General features: G+C 42.0%; 2 protein-coding genes and 1 long non-coding RNA gene across 9 annotated transcripts in view; 1 reads left to right on the forward strand and 2 right to left on the reverse strand.

Moving 5' to 3' along the window:
* Positions 1 to 7,680, forward strand: part of BRAF (B-Raf proto-oncogene, serine/threonine kinase) — a 204,611-nt gene extending 196,931 nt beyond the window's left edge. For all 5 annotated transcript variants that reach the window (XM_032275803.1, XM_032275798.1, XM_032275799.1 and 2 more), the window contains one exon: positions 418 to 7,680. In XM_032275803.1, coding sequence (XP_032131694.1) covers positions 418 to 440 — 23 coding nt within the window. In that variant the 3' untranslated portion in view covers positions 441 to 7,680. The remainder of the gene's footprint in view (positions 1 to 417) is intronic.
* Positions 3,955 to 13,326, reverse strand: LOC116550077. Its single transcript, XR_004268216.1, has 2 exons — positions 12,879 to 13,326; positions 3,955 to 5,366 (listed from the first exon to the last, which is right to left on the reverse strand). It is a non-coding gene; the product is annotated as an uncharacterized LOC116550077 (long non-coding RNA).
* Positions 13,327 to 13,524: 198 nt separating this feature from the next.
* NDUFB2 (NADH:ubiquinone oxidoreductase subunit B2) lies at positions 13,525 to 21,008 on the reverse strand. Of its 3 annotated transcripts, none has more exons than XM_032275806.1 (4): positions 20,694 to 20,863; positions 16,842 to 16,986; positions 15,344 to 15,447; positions 13,525 to 13,608 (listed from the first exon to the last, which is right to left on the reverse strand). In XM_032275806.1, exons 1-3 carry the CDS (start codon positions 20,789 to 20,791, stop codon positions 15,373 to 15,375), a joined length of 318 nt encoding a protein of 105 aa, XP_032131697.1. In that variant the 5' UTR covers positions 20,792 to 20,863; the 3' UTR covers positions 13,525 to 13,608; positions 15,344 to 15,372. The 3 variants fall into 3 exon arrangements, with proteins under 3 accessions (XP_032131697.1, XP_032131695.1, XP_032131696.1); XM_032275804.1 differs by lacking the exon at positions 20,694 to 20,863 and adding an exon at positions 20,425 to 20,565; XM_032275805.1 differs by lacking the exon at positions 16,842 to 16,986 and having other exon boundaries at positions 20,694 to 21,008.
* Between the last annotated feature and the right edge of the window lie 513 nt (positions 21,009 to 21,521).

The following is a 21,521-nucleotide window of genomic DNA, read 5'->3' on the forward strand; positions in this document are numbered from 1 at the left end:
GAGGATAACTTCTGCCTCTCCCTTCCTAATAATGGCATTATGATAATATGATAGGTGAAAATAAGTTGATAATTCAGAGGTGGAAGTATTCTACAAATTGACATTACTACTTTACAACTAGTTTCTGAAAAATTGGAACTATTTTCAGCTTGATTAGAACCATGACATGTAAAAGCCAACTAGGAAATTCTCTGCAGACTTGCTATTTAATTGACATAGTGGAACCATATTCTCATACTATATATGTTGTGTTCTTCCATAGGTTTCAGCCATTTTTGCTTTTAAATTAGCAATGTTGTTCCTAGATTTGAAATATATGTCTAGTCACTTTTCAGTGAAACTCACATGAGGCTTTTCTGTGTCTCTAGGTTATTTGAGATGACTTTTTTAAAATTAGCTCTTGTCCTCCCCCTACAGGAGAATTTGCAGCCTTCAAGTAGCCACCATCATGGCAGCATCTGCTCTTATTTCTTAAGTCTTGTGTTCGTACAATTTGTTAACATCAAAACACAGTTCTGTTCCTCAAATCTTTTTTTAAAGATACAAATTTCCAATGCATAAGCTGATGTGGAACAGAATGGAATTTCCCATCCAACAAAAGAGGAAAGAATGTTTTAGGAACCAGAATTCTCTGCTGCCAGTGTTTCTTCAGCAAAAATACCACGAGCATACAAGTCTGCCCAATCCCGGGAAGAAAGAGGAGAGACCCTGAATTCTGACCTTTTGATGGTCAGGCATGATGGAAAGAAACTGCTGCTACAGCTTGGGAGATTTGCTATGAAAAGTCTGCCAGTCAACTTAGCCCTTCTAACCACCAGATCAATTTGTGGCTGATCATCTGATGGGGCAATTTCAATCACCAAGCATCGTTCTCTTTCCTGTTCTGGATTGTTGTTGTGGAACTCTTTCCCCTAGCGACCACCAGTTAATTTCTGAGGGATGGAACAAAAATGCAGCTTGCCCTTTCTGTATGGTGCGTGCATGTTCAGGCCTTGACAAATTTTATCAAAAGGAAGCTATTTTATTTAAATGGAGGCTGAGCAATGAGAAGTAGATGTGTCTTGGTATGGAGGAAAAGGGCATGCTGCATCTTCTTCCTGACCTCCGGGGTCTCTGGCCTTTCATTTCCTTGCCCACTGAGGGGTCTGCTTAACCAAACAGGCTAGATAGTGCTGGCACATATTGCCTTCTTTCTCATTGGGTCCAGCAATTAAGATAAGTGTTTGAGGATTTTTTTTCCTCCACAATGTAGCAAATTCTCAGGAAATACAGTTTATACCTTCCTCCTATGCTCTTCCAGTCACCAACTACTTATGCGGCTACTTTGTCCAGGGCACAAAATGCCATGGCAGTATCTAACTAAAAGCCTACAAAACTGCTTAATAACAGTTTTGAATGTGAGAAATTTAGATAATTTAAATATAAGGTACAGGTTTTAATTTTTGAGTTGCTTTTATATTTTTATTAAAAAGAAAATAATTTTCAGATTTAACTGAATTGGAATAAAATAATACTTCCCACTAGAATTATATATCCTGAAAATTGTATTTTTGTTATATAAACACCTTTTAAGAAAGATCATTATCCTTTTCTCTACCTAAATATGGGGAGTCTTAGCATAATGACAAATATTTATAATTTTTCAGTTAATGGTACTTGCTGGATCCACACTAACATCTTTGCTAATAATATCATTGTTTCTTCCAACTTATTCGTAACACTACATCCTACATCTTCTTTCTAGTCTTTTATCTAGAATATGCAACCTAAAATAAAAATGGTGGTGTCTCCATTCATTCTCCTTTTTCCTTTTTTCCCAAGCCTGGTCTTCAAAAGGTTGGGTAATTTGGCAGCTGAATTCCCAGGCAGAGAACAGAGCAACTTTAGGCATATTGGGACTGAGGGAGGATGTGGAAAACTTATCATCAGTTGTTTTTATAGAAAGAGCTGGTGTTTATTAAAAACCTAAATCTTTCTTATCTTTGCACAAATGGAAAATATAACCTAGTTATAGCTTCCTTTGGCCTTTATTAAAGGGTAATATCAATTACAGTCATAGCAAAGAAAGTATATGTATTAATGGAAAATTAATGGAAAACCTCCCTTAATCAGGAATCTAGACTCAGAATTTAGGAATGTAAATCAAGTCAGATATACTTAGACCAACCAAGCTAGAGCCAAGGATTTGAAAGAAATTAAACAGGACCCAGAATAAATCAACGAATTGGAAATGGTTATTTAAAATTTTCAGATTGTAACTCCAGGCCCTGCTATCTGTATTTCAGCCTTCTAAAAGCTCACTACCATTAGATGATTTTTGCTAACATACATGTGTTCAGAAGAAAGTCTATTGAAATTTTCATGGACTTGTAAAAAGTTGTCCTTATAAAATGCAATCAGTTTGAAAAGCAAATTGTTTTTAAGTTTTACATCAGCAGGGCAATGTCTTAAAAATTCAGAAATTGCAAAGATGGAAATAATTCACGCTGATTTGAAGAGCATCTTCTGTGCATAATACTGCCTCTCTTGAAAAGCATTGGCTATTTTTTTTTTTTTAATATGTCTCTAGATGCTTTTATATGTGGCTGTGTTCCCTTTACCAAGATTGGCTTCAAGTTTCTGCAGGTTGAGAGCCCTGGGCTTGAACAGAGGATGTGTTTCATGTCCTGCTGAGGAGGCAGAATGTGTGCATGGCTGGGAGCAGGACTGCGTCAGCCAGGCAGTGGCAGCACCATTAGGGAGGAAGCTGAGCATTTGAATTTCCTAAACAATATTCAGGGTGATACACTGTTTCTTCCCTTGCATTCTAGAATAGGCTGGTATCTCATTTGAATAGGGAGAGCAGACCTGATCTCAAATGAAGCTGTGCCAAGGAGCCAGGCTCAGCATATTGAGATTTTTTTTATAGAGACCTTAAAAAATAAAATATTTAACCTCTCTTTTCTTCCTTTTTCCATTAAATAGTTTTTTTCTCTAGTTTACAAATGACATGAAAATAGATTTTATTTGTGTTTTATCTGCTTTATTTTTTGATGCTTAGATAACAGACTTATTGAGCTCCTAAAAAATATACCAGGAAGAAGTCCTTATTTATGAAAGCACTTTATGAGTAATTGTATAGACGGTATGTGGCTTCGTCACTGACCATCTTGTAAGGGTGTCACAGTCTTGTCTGTAGTGGCCGCAGTGCCTTCTGTAGTGTGTTTTAGTTTTGGTAGGGAGAGGTGAAACCCTCTGAAAAATTTGAGAGCAACTAAAGCAGATTGTTTTTAACTGTGTAGTATTCCTGATGGACTTTTCTCATCATTAGAGTCTAGGACATAGACTTTTGCCACTGAAATAATATTGACCAAAAAAAGTAGTTTTTAAAAGGGATTTGTGAATAGAAAATGTGATTGTTTATTGTTAATGTGCACCTTAAAAGAAGATTCTGTCTAGCTGTCAAATTCTGGTTCCTGAACATCCCACCCCTGATTGTATTTGAGATCTAGTAGGGGGCATTCCAAAAGATAAAATCCCATATAAATGATATGTGCTATATTTATGTTGGTGTTGGAGAAGAAAGTGCAGTATATAAAGAAATAAGATAGCAGCACTGTCAGCCTGAAACTTTGTAAATATTTCCTAGCTTCTGGTTTGGTGCAGTGGCAGCACTTTCATCACAGGATGATACCTTGTATTCATCAGTGGAGTGCGAGCTGCTGCACACCCTCCTCAGATCTCACCTGTCCCCACTGTACATCCACCTCGCCAGCCGCTTGCAAACCTCATCTCTAGTTTTAGTTTGAAACCACATTGCAGGGTTCAGGTGACCTCTTCAAAAAACTACCTCCTCGGAATGAGGTCATGAATAGTTATTTATTTTAAAATATGAAAAGTCAGGAGCTCTAGAACATGACGATGATTTAAGATTTTAACTTCTTTGTGTACTTGTATTTGAGCACTCTCATTTTGTCCTAAAGGGCATTATACATTTCAGCAGTAACACTGTAAAAAAAAAATGTGTTGCTCAGAATATCTGAATGTTGTTGAAAGTGGTGCCAGAACCTGTTGAGGGGTACGTTTCAGAATCTTAACCTTGAATCAGTTGCATGAAAATAAATAGCTATGGTATCACTTCACTAATAGTGATGTAATTTTAATTTTCAGTAGGCTTGGCAAGACAGTACCTCATTATAATGAGTTAGGTGCAGCTTTGTCACATGCACAGGCATTCATAGAGAGACTGCCCAGCTAAGAGGTAGAATGATTACTCTTTTTGCAAGATTCTCTTCTTTGTCCAAGTTGGCATTGTTAGTGCTAGAATACCAGCACCTTGAGACTAGCAGATTCCAACCATTAGGCTGTAAACACCATAGCTAGAGATGGAAGGTTTACTGTGAGTATGAACAGCAAATAGCTTACAGGTCATGTGTTGAAATAGTATATATAGGTGAGGCTTTAGAAAAATACCTTGACAATTTGCCAAATGATCTTACTGTGCCTTCTTGATGCAATAAAAAAGCTAAAATTTTAGCAGAAATCAGTGATTTGTGAAGAGAGCAGCCACTCTGGTTTAACTGAGCTGTGTTAATAATTTTTAGAGTATAATTTAGACCGCATAGATAAATGCACTAAAGAGTTTATAGCCAAAATCACATTTAACAATGAGAGAACACACAGGTAAATTTTCAGTGAACAAAATTATTTTTTTAAAGCACATAATCCCTAGTATAGTCAGATATATTTATCACATAGAGCAACTACCTTGAAAATACAGTTCAGTGACATTTCTAGAGAAACTTTTTCTACTCCCATAGGTTCTTCAAAGCATGGAACTTTTATACAACAGAAATGTTGACAGAAATTTCAAGAAATTGCTGTAGTTTAGGGTTGAAGTACTGTATGATGGGCAGCAATTAATGTATTAACTTAGAAGGGGAAATTGAAATACAGGACAGAATTTGGTTTTATCAGTTTCCAGAGTACTGCTGCCAACCTAGACACTGATTTTTCAAAGTTTGAAATGTAAATTTCCTCCCAGGACTTGCTTGCATGTGAAGCTGGACTGCGCTAGTCATCCTGCCCCAAAGCACTGTGGGGTCTGGGGTGGAGGTCTCTCAAGGCGTCCTTTATGATGTGGCAGTTGGATGTAAAAGAAAACATTCCATGGTGTGATTCTTGTATCTTCTTTCATTCCTCACCAACAAAAGAGGAAGCCCATGTATTGTCTCCAGTGCATCCTTGAAATGTTACACAGGGATGGATTACTGATGCCTGTCAGCAGTTGAGCCCCAGAAGAGGGTATTAGCATCTCTGCCTCAGGCGATGATTTGTAGCTTGGCCAGAGGCGAGTGGAGTCACCAGTGTATTTGTGGTCCGTGTTGCTAGCTCTGGTAAAACTGAAAATATTGGTAAGATGTTTATTTCATTAGTATACTAGATAGCCCTGTTTTGTTGTTTTCAAATAAGCTATTTTCACTTTTGTTTGGGCAAGGACATTTAAGTCGAAATTCAGTTCTAATTTTTGTTAATTGTGGAAAGAGTAACAGTTCCTATCAGGTATTTTTAAGGTGGAAGAGGACAGAAACCCAAGTCCTAAAATCTTAAGATAACAGTGCTTTAAAAAAAAAAAAAAAAAAAAAAAAGGCATAGGGCCAATTAGTTCCCAACTCAATGAAGGGATTAAAGTACTTTTATTTAACTTCCACAAATTCAACTGTTAAGTTTTATTAATTACTAAATCAGCTTTATTAAAATGTTGACATTTATTTAGCTATTTTGAGTAATTACAGGGACATAACCAGTTGTGTATGAGGACACAGCCAATGTAAGCCAGTGTATCCATTTTTTAGAGGTGCATTTTTTTTTTAAGAATTCTGTAAATTGAAGTGCTCTGAAAACTACTAAAATATGTTTATTCATGTTAGTATCAAAAAATGTTTTGTACAAACCATCTGCTTCTCCTGGCCAGCCAAGTTCATTCTCCAACACCATGACTGCTGGTTCTCACGTACATATGCCGGAGACTTGGCAGAAAATTTGTGAAGAGATGCCGCAAAGGAAGGATCTGTTTACAGGGGTGGGAATGGGGGTTTGGATGAAATTGCTTAGTCCTGGTTTTGTTTTGAAAATTACTGTGTTGCATTTTTGTATTAAGTTTTTGAACGCACATGTATTTTGGTGGAGTATGAGTTAGAAGACACTGCAGACTAGCATAAACAACAAAGCTCAGAGAGTGGGCACAGATGCAGAGAAGAGACCAAAATGGGGTGAGATGGCAGTAAGTCTAGGATAGGGAAAAATTTATGTGAGGGTGGGAAATAAACTGTCATTACCTGAAATCAAATGTAAGAGTGCAATAAGTAAGCTTTTTATTCTAAGCTGTGAAAGGTTTGAGAATCATTCCTTCCTAATACATTTGTGTATGTTCCATAGCTGATTAAAACCAGCTATATCAACATATAATGCCTTTTTTTCATGTTAATGACCAACATAAGTGGCTAGCGTTTATGTCTTATTTATCTTCATGTTATGTTAATTTACATACAGGGGTGTGTGTCTATGTGCTGTCCCCTTCTCCTGCCTTCATTTTAATTTATTCTCTTTTATTCTTTTTTTTTTTTTTCTTAATTGGATTTGGACCTGAAGAAAGACCACCTTCATTTTAAAATGCACCATGGGTCCTCCGTGTTTCCTTTGGCCATGCCACATAGTTTAGTCTCAGTTTGGCCTTCATGATGTCGCTTGATTTTTGAGGAATATATCACAGTGATATATATTTGTGGTAATCTCATTTGTTGGTTGCACATCTGATCCTTTGCTCAACACGGCAATTGCTGCTTTTCCTAAGATAGGATCATATAACTGATCAGAGGATTGAATTTGATCATTCATCAAAAATATGTCTCTCTCTGAATTTTATTCATTAGTTGTGATTGCTCTTTGGTTTAGACCAAGAAAAAGGACATACCCCCTCTTCATGTATTCCTTGGCTTGAGGACATGTCTCCTGTAAGGGAGAGGAAAGGAAGATGCTTCCTGTTTGAACTGCAGTGAATTCATGGTTCCTGTTTCACTACTCCAAACCTTATGGCGACTCACACACACATTCCTCTTTTCTGTTATTGCCAAAGGTTCGGGTTTAGTACACTTCAGTTCCACTCAAGCATTGAAAAGTTCTCATGAAGTCTGGGGCATGCCCAGTGAAAAGATGGGGACTTTTTAATTGTCCACAGACCTCTCTATACCTGCTTTGCAAAAATTACAATGGAGTAACTATTTTTAAAGCTTATTTTTCAATTCATAAAAAAAGACATTTATTTTCAGTCAAATGGACGATGTCTCCCTGTTGTCCCCTATTCTTAATGTTTGCTTGAATCTTTTATTTTTATTTTTATTTTTTAATTCTTCCCCATACCTACTTCCTGATACTTTGGTTCTCTTTCCTGCTCAGGTCCCTTCATTTGTACTTTGGAGTTTTTCTCATGTAAATTTGTATAACAGAAAATATTGTTCAGTTTCGATAGAAAGCATGGAGAATAAATTTAAAAAGATAGCTGAAATTCAGATTGAAGAAATTTATTTCTGTGTAAAGTTATTTAAAAACTCTGTATTATATAAAAGGCAAAAAAAGTTATATGTACTTGATGTGAATATGCGAATACTGCTATAATAAAGATTGACTGCATGGAGAAGTCTTCATCAGGATTATTTTTCTAACATCATTACAATCAGTAACAAAAGTAGTCAGCAGTTTTAACAGTTCTTCTAGACAATGGAGAGACTAAGAAATGTACACTTTGTTTCTTAATGTTGGTTACTGCTTAGTGGGTAGAAGTTGAAGTAAGTTGTCAAGATCGTGCCTGATACATGCTACATGCTATACAACTTGTAGTAGCAGCAGCCTTTTGTCAGGTGTTGGTGATGACCTTCAGTATTTTAGATGTTGACCTGATGTATCTTTAGCTGCAAATGACTGCTCTCCCTGTGGTTCAGTTGGAGTGTGTGCCTTACTTTAGTCATGTTTAAAGTTTATCTGCAGAAACTCACCTTAGAATTGTATTTTTTCAAACTTTTGACACAGCTTGTATTTTCTACAGTAACACAGAACATACACACTAACATTTATTGGAAACTATGCACTCATGTTTTCTACTTTTTTTAATGTGGTTACCTCAGTGAGTTGATTTTGTGCATTTGATTTCATGGTCCACCCCCAAATAAATAAAATTCACTCAAGTCTGAAAAACACCTAGAGTATCTCCAGACAAAATATATCAAAGTACTGGGCAAGGTTTCCAGAAAAGAAGTAAACAGTTTTAAAACTCACCTGAAGTACAGTGTGTGTGTATGTGTGTGCGTGTACACGCACACACATATATATATATACACACACACACACACATACATATACATTTTTTTAAAAAACTCACCTGTGGCCAGACACTGACTCACGCCTGTAATCCTAGCAATTTGGGAAGCTGAGGCAGGTGGATCACCTGAGGTCAGGAGTTTGAGACCAGCCTGACATGGTAACCCCGTCTCTACTAAAAATACAAAATTAGCCGGACATGATGGTGCATGCCTGTAATCCCAGCTACTCGGGAGGCTGAGTCCAGGAGAATCACCGGAACCCAAGAGGCGGAGGTTGTGGTGAACCAAGATCACGCCATTGCACTCCAGCCTGGGCAACAAGAGCAAAACTCTATCTCAAAAAATATACAAAAATTAGTCAGACATCTGTAATCCCAGCTACTCGGGAAGCTGAGGCAGGAGAATTGCTTGAATCTGGGAGGTGGAGATTGCAGTGAACCGACATCCTGCCATTGCTCACCCGGGCGACAGAGCAAGACTCCATCTCAAAAAAAAGAAAAGTGACCTACAAAAGTTATGTCTGAGAATAATATGAAGGAACAGAAAAGTCTGAAGAGAGCTTGTGCCTGAGGAATCTGGTTTCACCCCTCCTCCCAAACCATAATAATGCTTTCAAGACTTAAGAGGCTAAGGCAGGATTGCTTGAGCCTAGGAGTTGGAGGTAAGCCAGGACAATACAGCAAGACCCCCATGCTACAAAAATAAATGTCAAGACAATTTCCTATGAACTGCAATTTTCTCATCTGAAAAATGTAATTCTATAATATAAACATTATAGAAACTCATTTTCTAAACCTTCGTGCATGATTACAACAGAGTAGTTGTGGCTTTAAGAACATACACCATAATATGAGGTTTTCCTTAAAATTTAGCCCAGAACTATGGACACTTTAGTTATTATAAAGAACTCTACCACAGTAGCTCTTCTGAAACTTTGTGGGGCTGTGACAATCAGACCTACTGTCTTTTGAGTTATATAGTTCTCCTAGACTCAAAACGTTAGGACAAAAAGTGTTCTTAAAATTGAGCTGGGCTCATTGACTCACACCTATAATCCCAACACTTTGGGAGGCTAAAGTGGGAGGATCACTTGAGGCCAGGATTTCCAAACTAGCTTGGGCAAAAATTTTATTTTTTATTAATTGGGCATGGTGGCATGAACCTGTGATCCCAGCTGAGGTGGGTGGAGACTGCTTGAGCCTGGAAGGTCAAGGCTACAGTGAGCTGTAACAGCACCACTGCATTCCAGCCTGGGCAGCAAAGCAAGACCTGTCTTGAGAAAAACTGGTCCAACTCCTCTTATATCAGTTGCTGAATGTGCAGCCCCAAAGGATACGACTCTGCTAGGCTTATGTAGGCAGGACCCAAGATCTGTACCATGCATTTTACATAGGTGTATGTTACGTATATATAATTTTGTCATGGTGGCTATAACGAGATGTAGATAGTACTGACTCCATGACAGTGAGTTTGTAGCTGGAAATGGATGTTGTGCTAGGCATACTCCACCTGTCCCTACTGTTGTCATCACCAATCTGGAAAGACACTGCTAGTGTAGGTGACAAAAAGCAAAGTCCCAGCTGCTGATGCAGGTCCACACACCAGCTCAGGGAGCTTCCATTTCCTTGACACTGCACAGTGGCGTCCCACCAATGCTCCTGATGACATGGTTGCAGCAGGCGACAGGGTCAACCTCTTCTATACAACAGTTCTAGGGGCAACTGGAAGCAAGATGACTTCTGTATCTTCCTGTAACATTCATGTAACAGCTGTTCCTTCTGTAGCACCTCTCATCTCAAACTTACTAGACAACTAATTTTGGTGTTTACTTAAGGTTCCCTAGGAAACAGTAAAGTTACGAACTTGTGTGCTAAAATTTGACAGTTGACCTCTGTTGCCATTTTAGGCCATACCCTAAAACTTCCTTCAAATGTACCTGTAGCTGCTCATCACGGAGAGGAACAGATACCCTCAATGTGTCTGTTTTGCTTTAGCACATTTTTTACAGTGTGGGGGTGGCACCACCTCTGTTGGAGTATCTGTTTACTATCTAGTCTATCTGGAAGATTTTCTATAAAAATCAAACTGGGATTCCAGGGTCACTACACTTCTTAGCTTAGGCCCAATGGTCTAGAAATAACAACTGCTTCTAGTTAAAAGAGTATTTCATTCAAGCCAGGCATAGTTCTAAGAGCTTTATCTAACCCATTTAATCCATTCTACAAATTAGGACATTGAGATACAAATCAAAGTTATTTGTCCAAAGTCATAGTAAGCGAATGGTGGAGCTCCTAGTCAGATCCAGCAAGTCTGACTCCAACAGCCTGAGCTCTGGAAGCATTATACCAGCTTTTCAAATGTCAGACAGAGACAAATCAGTAGGTTGTAAAATCAGTTTAGGAGGTCTCAACTGGCCTTTCTTTCGTAAGTATGTAGAATCAAGTGAAAATAGTGTGCATCACAGATACTGTTTCGTGAACTTTTGGTTTGATATATGTGTATACAAGCATATTTATATGCCAGGTAACATGAAACTAATCCTTAAACTGTGATCAAAAAGGCTGACACCATGCTGTGTTGACTCAGATCATCTGACTCCACCTAGAACAAGACTGCAGGATCTGAATCTGCAGGTATGAGCTTGGCAAAGCACCTAACCCATCTGTAGCTCAATTTCTTCAACTACAAAGTAGAAATAATAATGTGAGTATGTGACAGATTAACACATTAAGTGCTAACAACAGTGCCTGGCCCATGGTAAGTTTTCACTGTTACTTCCTGTAACTATCTATTGCCATCAATCAAATGTTGTACAGTACTTAACATCCTTTTGGGACTGCTCCCACGTATTTTCCCATATGCTATACAGGGGGTGGAGGCCCATTCCTTTAAGAAGGCTGGGAACAATTTCCTGCATGGCCCACGTGTGGAAGAGGATTCCAATGTGGCCTCCATATTCTTTAAACAAAAGAATGCTCTTTTTAAAGTTATCTTTTAAGTCAAGCAACTGATTCCTAAGGAATGGGGCTACTGAGATTACTTGAGTTCACTGTTGTGGACTGTATTCTTTCCAAAAAAAAAATCTTTATTGATATTGGGAGGCGGGTGGTCAAGAGGGGCGGGATGGGGGTGAGTGGAGGACAAGAAAAATGAAACCTGTAAAGTACAAAGAGATCCGATGGTTTTAAAAGTAAAGACCTGAAACATGGCTTCATCAGCTCAGGCAGCTCACACACAGATGAGTAAACACAAAACCAAGGAAGTATCCCCAGCACCCCTTACAAGAGGGGCAGGACTGCTGAAACTGTCAGCAGGGGAGGGTGCAACTCGTCCACTTGCTTCAGCTTTTCCTGCCATGGTGCCAGTTCTGTGACAGCCAGAGCGAATCAAAGTGGGGATGGAAACCCAGGCACTAGGAAAGCACGTCAGACTACACCCCAGCTTAAAGCCTGCCAGAGGCTGCTCGCTACATTCAACCAAAATCTAAACCTGCAGCCCTGATCTGCTCACGAGATCTAGTCCCACCCTCTCCTCACCTGCGGGAGGTGCCCTGGACTTGATGTTCCTTAAACACAGTAGTGACTGAGGTCCCATCCAGGACCCTGATTCTGGCCGCTCTCATTTCCAGAACAGTCTTCACCCTCGAACAAATATGGCTTCTCCTACTTGTTCAGGTTTCAGCTCAAATGCCTTCCCTGACCAGTCAAAAGTTCAATTTGCCTTCCTCGCCCATCTCTGGCACCTCGCCCAGTGGCATTTCCTCCACAGCACTTAGTCTCACTTGGTTAGTGACTGTCTACCCTTTCTGAAATCTTAAGTTCTCTGAGAACAGTCTTATCTTCTTTAGTACTAGATTCTCAATGCCTAGGTGGTCAAAAACCTAAGTTGGAAAAAAAGGGAGGCCAGGCACTGTGGCTCACACCTGTAATCTCAGTACTTCGGGAAGCCAGGGCAGGAAGATCACGTGAGGCCTAGAGTTCAAAACCAGCTTGGGTGACATAGCAAGACTCTTTGTCAACACACACACACACACACACACACACACAGACACACAAATTAGCCGAGTGTGGTGGCACACACTTGTAGTCCCAGTTACACTGGGGAAGCTGAGGCAGATCACTTGGGCCCAGAAGTTTGAGGCTGCAGTGAGCTAGGTTCGCCCCACTCCACTCCAGCATGGCTGAGACAGACCTTATCTCTACAAAAAATATATAGATCGAGATTTAGATCTGTGGGTAGAGATTTCTGTCCAGTCTCACAGAGCTGAAACGTGCTTTGCAACAAATTTTGTAAAAAGTAAAAATGCCTGCCTCACTCATCTCCCATCCTCTGGCCCTAAAAACTCCTAGTTGGAAGTGTGAGTTAAGAGTTCCACAAGATGTTACTGGATGGCAAGTCTTCAGTGAACAAAAAAAAACAAAGAAAAAGAAAAAATAATTAATAAAAAATAAAAGAGTTCCACAACAGCCCTGCATCACAACTGCCCAGTCCACAGGAGCTACTTAATTAATCGACTGCACTGACCTCTAACCTCTGTCTACTCAGGGCAAGAATCCACTGCGGTGGACACAGGGCCAGAGTTTTCACAGGAACTGCTGACACAGCTGACGAAGACACCGGCTGAGGAGACGACGGCACAGCGCTGCAGCTAAGGGTGAGCTTCGGAGTCCTCACCTCACTGGTAGCGTGTTGACGCTAAGGAAGTAACCCCATCTCCAGGAACCTTGCTGTCTTCACTGATAAATGGAGCTAATGCCTATTATGTCAGTGGGGTACCCAAGAGGGTCAGCTGAAAGGGCACTAAACCACTAAGCGCCAGAGTGAGAAAAACTAATAATCCATAAAGGGTAGCTGCCATTATCAGAAAGATCCAGGGCGGGCACAGTGGCTCACACTTGTAATCCCAGCCTTTTGGGAGGCCGAGGAGGGTGAATCACCTAAGGTCAGGAGTTCAAGACCAGTCTGACCAATATGATGAACCCCATCTCTATTAGAAATATAAAAATTAACTGGGTGTGGTGGCGGGCACCTGTAGTCTCAACTACTCAGGAGGCTGAGACAGGAGAATTGCTTGAACCCAGGAGGTGGAGGTTGCAATGAGCTGAGACTGCACTCCAGAGTGGGTGACAGAGTGAGACTCAGAAAAGGAAAAAAAAATCCGTTAACTCCATTCTCATTCTTGACCAAGCCACTTTAATTTGTAACTTTAATGTACAATATGAAGTCGATAATCCTTGAAATCCTCACCTGGATCCTGCAGGAAAACAAAAGTAGAAAGCTTTGAGTACTTTTATATTCACTAATTCAAATCCGTAATTATTCAAGTATTTCTTGAGCACTGATCATGTGATAGCCTTCCAGAGGAGAGAAGCAAAATCACCATTCCTCTCAAGGGTTTACAGTCCAGTCATTAAAACAAATTTGTGGCTGGGCCCGTGGTGGCTCAGGCCTGTAATCCCAGCACTTTGGGAAGCCAAGGCGGACGGACCACGAGGTCATGAGTTTGAGACCATCCTGGCCAACACAGTGAAACCCTGTCTCTACTAAAAATACAAAAAATTAGCCAGGCATGGTGGCAGGCACCTGTAATCCCAGCTACCCACGAGGTTGAGGCAGGAGAATCGCTTGAACCCAGGAGGCGGTGGTTGCAGTGAGCCGAGATTGGGCCACTGCACTCCAGCCCGGACTACAGTGCAAGACTCCAACTCAAAAAAAAAAAAAAAAAAAAAAAGATTTGTTTTCCAGGTGCAGTGTCTCACATCTGTAATCTCAACACTTTGGGAAGCCAAGGCAGGTGGATCACTTGAGTCCAGGGATCAGCCTGGGCAACATGGTAAAACCTCATCTCTACAAAATATAAAAAATTAGCCAGGCGAGGTCGTCCCAGCTGCTGGGAAGGCTGAGGTGGGAGAATCACTTGAGCCCAGGAGGCTGAGGTTACAGTGAGCCACTCCTGCCTGGGCTACTGAATGAGACCCTGTCTCAAAATAGAATAAAATAATTAAATTAAAATAAATTAAAAGCATGTTAAATAAGGACATTTTAACCCCTATGGATTTGAGGGGAAAGGGAACCTTCTTACTACCTCCCTTTTTAAAGAAGCAAAACTCACTTCCTGACCTGGAAAATGAAAAAACCATAACCCTTTACCATTTAAAGAGTTAGTTTTCATATAGTTCTATATAGTAATATTCCCACACGCTGGATATATTTAAATGCTGACAGCAGGACACTATTTATTGCAGCTACATACTGTAAGCTCCATCTGTCCTGTTAACCACTCTATGCCTGTGCTTGGCACAGAATTGGTCTTAATACATCTTTGATCAGTGGACTGATAAACCCTAAAACTGTAACCTAACTTAGGAAAAAATCAATTTTTAAATATACAACAGGTCAGGTTCGATAGCACATGCCTGTAATCCCAGAACTTTGAGAGGCCAAAGCAGAAGAATCATTTGAGCCCAGCTGTTTGAGACCAGCCTGGGCAACATAGTGACACCCTGTCTCTACAAAATAAAAAATGTAAAAAAAAAAAAAAATACAATGAAAAGAAGACACCAAAGCAAATGTGAAAACTTAAAGACAGAATCAGATACATGGCTAGGCACAGTGGCTTACACCTGTAATCCCAGCACTTTGGGAGGCTGAGGCAGGCAGATCACTTGAGGTCAGGAGTTCAAGACCAGCCTGGCCAACATGGCGAAACTGTCTCTAACAAAAATACAAATATTAGCCAGGCATGGTAGCATGTGCCTGTAATCGCAGCTATTCAGGAGTCTGAGGCAGAAGAACCACTTGAACCTGGAAGGCAGAGGTTGCCACTGTACCCAGGCCTGGGCGACAGAGTGAGACTCCATCTCGACATGGTTAACTCAGCTTCATGCTGTTAGAATATGCAGTTTCTTCAACTCCATCATAGGCACAAAGTAAAAATTAATGTTTATGAAAAAAGGGAAATAAGACTTAAAGGAATCTGGGGTACCCACTTGTAAAGAGTGAGTCTGAGTCTACACCTTCAGTCTTCATCATCAGGAGGGATACCCAATTCTTCATCTGTCCACTGGGAAGGATCAGGATACGGAAAGTGACCCTGGGGACAACCATTTAAAAGAAAGAAAAGTCAAGAATTTACATTCCATGCAACTAATTAATTTTTTAAATAAACCTTGGAAAGAAGAAAACACAATATGGCTAACTGCCATCTACAGAGCGCCTCCCACAGAAACACATCCTGGCAAAGTCTGGCAAAATATGTTTCAAACTCTCCTAACATTACCACTGTGGAATCGAGAAGCCTCAGGTGGACTTCCTCATCTTCAGTCCTGACCTAAGGGCTTCTCTGGCTGCATCAGCATCATCTCAGGCCTAACAGCTGTATACACTATGCACACTCTGGACAGCTGACCTACAGTGAGGTAGAGGCATCTCAAATAGCAAAGGTGCTGCCAGTTTCCAGACACTAAGCGGCTCCTTGCTGAAGGACAGCGGCACAGAGAAGTTCTAAGAGAAATGGGATATGAGGCAACCTGATGCTTCAAAAACTTGCATACTGCTTAAGATTTTCTTCCTATCCTGGAAACAGACCCAAATTAACTAAAATTCAAAGTATTCTAGACCAACAAGCGAAGATTTTGATGTCTTAAAGGTGTAATTTTCTAGAGGACAGTCTGCAAATGTGATAAAACCTCAGTTGATGCAAGGATATGTTAGAAAATCACTAATACTAACTTCCCTTCTAAAGACAAATTAACTCACACCCCTCCCACCCAAACCTGGCTGCCCTGAGTCTCTGGACAGACTAGAAAACAATTGTCATTTAAAGGAATTTAAGTGTGAAACTTAACCCACCAATGAACAGCTAGTTCAGAAGGTAAAAGAATTAGTTTCTAGAAAATAAAGAAAGAAAGAAAAAAAAAGATTTCATTTCTGGCTAGGCATGGTAATTCACGCCTATAAATCCCAGCATTTTGGGAGGCTGAGGTAGGCAGATCGCTTGAGGTCAGGAGTTCGAGACCAACATGGCCAACATGATGAAACCCCATCTCTACTAATAATAAAATTAGCCGGGTATGATTGTGCACACCTGTAGTCCCAGCTACTGAAGGGGCTGAGGCACCAGAGTCACTTGAACCCAAGAGGCAGAAGTTACAGCAAGCCGAGATGGCACCACTGCACTCCAGCCTGGTGACAGAGTGAAACTGTGTCTCAAAAATAAATAAATAAATAAATGAAAATTAGTTTCTAGGCTCCCTTTCTAAGATGGCAATCTTAACAGGAACCATAAGAAACGGACCGCTTAAATATACATCCTCATGTAAAAAAAGGTCAGAAGATAACATGTTTCATTAAATAACAGGATTCTCGTACAGACATCTAGATAACATGGTGGTGGCAAAGGGATATGTCCAGATAGAACAATGGTCTACAACAGAAAAATAAACAAGCTAAGCTATTAATACATCCTCCTCCCCCTACCACACTTACCAGCACGGCTTCTGAGTCATGCCAAAAGCGCCACAGAATCCAGAACCACATGGTTGCACTTAAGGTCTCACCCCAGATCACCGGTTTTCTGGTCACCTGGGGGAACTGTCTGTATCGGGGCTCAATGTGCACATCACCACCAGCACTGCAAGACAGAATGAAATGGCAGGCAGCATGCTACAAAGTGTTACGTCATCCAAAACTTTGAGTTACATCCTAGAACCAAAGCTAACATTTCTCATCTTCTCCACTGAAATACAGACACAACAGAGGTTCGCAATCCCTTGAAATACTCATTTTTCACTAAGCTTGCTTCATGTGTAGCAGCAAATACTGACCCAAACTGACAAGAGGCTAATTTTGGTTTACAATTAGTGAATATTCCTAATTTTGCACTAGAAATTCGAATGTGTTGATTATAGGGTGCCACTCCCAAAGGTTTCAAAGGACTGTGAACTTGTTAGTAGATCACTAACTTATTCAGAAGAATACTTTAATTTTGTTCTGTTCAGCTGTCTATTTCAGAGGCAAATTATGTCCTCTGCCTACTACAATCTTTATTAAATGCAACCATATGGAAAAGAGGACTCTCCTATTAAATATGCTAATGGCTCTGAACAAAGAACTTTTAACAGTAAGTTTGAATATGTTTTTCTTCCATTTAGACACTTGACAAGTTGTGGCACACAGTCTGTAAGAGCTATAGTCAATGTATTCAGTTGGGAATATAATTATCATACATTGCATCTAACTTAAATTATTTGCACCTACTGGGGCAATGCCTTAAACCTATTCAGCAGCTATACATATACTAATACACAGAAGTGGATAAAAAAATTTTTAAGAAAATTCCTATATATGTTTATGAATTTCATCTAGGTAACAATCGGCTTATAAACCATATTCTCTGTTGTGCAGCACAGAAATTACAACCTGCAGGAAAAGTGCATTAAAATTTCTTATCTTCATAATGTGCAGATTCATGAACAGTAATATGGCAATGATTCTTGATACATGCTAACTAGGATTGCTTGTTTTGAGAGTCTCACTCTGTCACCCAGGGTGGAGTGCAATGGTGTGATCTTGGCTCACTGCAACCTCCCCCTCCCAGGTTCATGTGATCCTCCTGCCTCAGCCTCCCAAGTAGCTGGGACTACAGGCATGTGCCACCATGCCCAGCTAATTTTTGCATTTTTTTTTTAGTAGAGACGGGGCTTCACCATGTTGGCAAGACTGGTCTCAAACTCCCGACCTCAGGTGATCCACCCACCTCGGCCTCCCAAAGTGCTGGGATTACAGGCGTTGAGCCACCATGCCCGGCCAATAAGAGCCTTCTTCTTTGACAGCTTTTTGATACAATCCAAGTGCGCAGCAGTAAAACTCATTAAAACAATTATAGTTCAAACCCATCTTAGCAGCTCCCCATGCTTCCTTTGTTGCCAAAGTGACATGTTTTAATTATGACCTGAAGTAGGGACTGCAAGGTAGAAACCTTTCGGAGCCAGGATTTGAAAGACTATAATCACAGCAAAGGAACAGATGACGATTGCCATGATTAAGGACTGCAAAGACCTAATTCACAACGTTATGTTCCAAACCAGGTTGTGAACTGCACTGTGGCAGACCAGATGCCCTGAACAAGTCTCCAAATTAAACAACTCTGATGCCAGGTGAGATTTTTAAGATTTTTACAAACATCACTGGCCAGGCACAAAAGGAAAGAATCCACCAAGGGCAAAATCCAAGTGAAAACACGGCCTGGAAACTAAGCAATCACTAATGCTGCATTCATTCACCAGAAGTCCCTGAGCCTCCACTGGGATAGCCACATGAGGTGTGGGGACAAGAGACGAAGCCTGGGGCCCACCCAAGGTGGGAGGTCTAATTAAGAGATCTCTGATTACAGCTGCAGCCCCAGGGTAAAAGGGAGAAGAAATAAACCTGCCATGGAGAAGGGAACAAGTATTTGTTATCTGACGCCAGTACTCAGGTAGGTTTGCACCCAAATCCACACTACCTGTGTTGGACCTGTGTGGACCAAAAACCCCAAGGCGAGAACTTAAAGTGAGCTTGAATTGGCAGCGCCCTCAAGAGACTAAGAGAAGGAAGATCTCAAAGAAGTTCCAGGGAAAACGAGCTCAAGATCAAAAAGTATAAGCAAACAAGACACTATAAGCAAGTCCTATAAGAAAGAAAGAGAATGGGTACTAAACATCCAAGGAAATAATGGCTGTTCCAACTTAGAATGCTTGAGAGTCAAGTTTAAAAACAAAAATGCACCATAACTCTGCTAAAATTACATTTTTATTTTTATTTTTTTTTTGAGACAGAATCTCACTCTGTAGCCCAGGCTGGAGTGCAGTGGCAAGATCTCGGCTCACTGTAATCTCGGCCTCCTGGGCTCAAGCAATTCTTGTGCCTCAGCCTCCCCAGTAGCTGGGATTACAGGTGCACACCACCACGCCCAGCTAATTTTCGTATTTTCAGTAGAAACGGGGTTTCACCGTGTTAGCCAGGCTGGTCTCGAACTCCTGACCTCAGGTGACCCGCCTGCCTCAGCCTCCAAAAGTGCTGGGATGACAGGTGTGAGCCACTGCACCTGGCCAAAGTTACATTTTTAAAACATAAATCGCCGGGTGCGGTGGCTCACGCCTGTCATCCCAGCACTTTGGGAAGCCAAGGTGGGCGGATCATGAGGTTAAGAGATCGAGACCATCCTGGCCATGATGAAACCCCGTCTCTACTAAAAATACAAAAATTAGCCGGGTGTGGTGGCACACACCTGTGGTCCTAGCTACTCGGGAGGCTGAGGCAGAAGAATCGCTTGAACCCAGGAGGTGGAGGTTGCAGTGAGCTGAGACTGCACCACTGCACTCCAGCCTGGCAACAGAGCAAGACTCCATCTCAAAAAAAAAAAAAAAAGAAAGAAAAGAAAACATAAATCAGACCACATTACTTTCCTGCTTTAAAACTCCAATGGCTCCCTATGATTCTTAGAATAAAATCCAGAGTCCTCCAAAGCCCTCTCTAATCCAGCCTTGTCCCTGTGACCTGGACTCTCCCACTCTTCCCTTGGCTCCACTCCGGCCTGGCCTCCTGCCAACCCTGCCCTTTTATGTCCACCAGTCTCTTCCCTTGAGGTCTCTACACGTCTGTCATCCTCAGGTCCCGGTTCAAATTACACTCCCAGGCATTCCCCCACCAACCCCAAATACAATATCCTTTCTATTCCCACTCACGCACTCTCCATATTAATCCCCGGCTATATTCTCTATACTGGCTGCTTCCGGCTGTCTTCTCCTCCCACCCTCCGGCGTTCTCTCTGGGCGATCGCCTCCACTCCCTGCAGCCGGAGTGATTTTTCAGCATTAAAAAGTGGTCACGTGATGTCTCTAATTAAAGCCTGCAGAACTGACTCTATCCTGAATTTCGCAGCCAGGCACCGGGACCCTGGACCCTCCCTCGGCCTCACCGCTGCCGCCCCCCTCCTTGCTCCAGTCGCGTCCACACCCGGCCGCAGGCTGCTTTCTCCGCCTGGATTGCCCACACCGGCGCCGACCCACTCAGACGTCTCTGAATTCACGCGTGCGTCTCCCGAGAGCAGGCGGTCCCTACGACCATGACGGCCCCGCACACGGTGTTCCATCTGCCCAACAAAGTCTCTTCCTTACTCCCTCCGCCCCGCGGGGTCCCTCTCCCCCAGCCACAGCGTCGGGGGACGGGCGGACTACAGGTCCCAGCATGCCTCGGGGCGCGGCCTCTCCAGGCGCCCCAGTAAAGGTGAAGGCGTCCCGGAGACCCGCGCCGTCTGCTACAGGCCGGCGAGGCCCCCATCCCCAGCCTGACACTCACTGACGGACGCCACCGTCTCCAGCAGCCCGTGCGCGGCCACTTCTGAAAAGGCGGCCACCAACGGCGGCTAAAGACGCCAGCCGAGTTAGAGCCGACATGTTCGCCTGCGTCCGCCCAGTCGTCCCCGGCCACGCCGCCCCTGCATACGTCACTTCCCCGGCGTCTCGCCCCGCGCCTCCCGTGACGTCGCGGAGTTGCCCATCTCCCGGATTGGGGGAGCCGACAGCCGCGCCCGACCTGAATTAGCTGCGGGTCCTTTCGCTGGAGGAAACCTCTCTCCCGAGAGCAAAGCCCACGCATAGCTTATGGTTGCTGAGCTGCCCCGTGGCCTCTGAAACAGCTGTTTCAGATCCTGAAGGACTCTCCCCCTGTTCTCCAGCCCCTCCTAAAACTGAGGTGTATAACGTATTTTATTTTAGTTTTTTTTTTTTTTTTTTGAGACAAGGTCTTTCTCTGTCGCCCAGGCTGGAGTGCAATGGCACGATTTCGGCTCATTGCAACCTCTGCCTCCCAGCCTCAAGCAATTCTCCTACCTCAGCTTCTCGAGTAGCTGGAACTACAGGCGTGCGCCACTGCGCCCGGCTAATTTTTGTATTTTTAGTAGAGTCGAGGATTTCACCATGTTGGCCAGGCTGGTCTCGAACTCATGAGCTTAGCTGATCTGCCCATCTCGGCCTCCCAAAGTGCTGAGATTACAGGCGTGAGCCACCATGCCCGGCATAAATGGTGTATAAATTAGGGGAGAGCATCCGCTATTTTCTGCCTGAAAGTTGACTTTCCAGTCGACATGCAATAGTGTGGCTCTAACACTGAAGCATATTTGTTTTC

Source organism: Sapajus apella, unplaced genomic scaffold (assembly GCF_009761245.1).
Source record: "Sapajus apella isolate SASKATOON/1434 unplaced genomic scaffold, GSC_monkey_1.0 scaffold7, whole genome shotgun sequence".
NCBI classification, from domain to species: domain Eukaryota; kingdom Metazoa; phylum Chordata; class Mammalia; order Primates; family Cebidae; genus Sapajus; species Sapajus apella.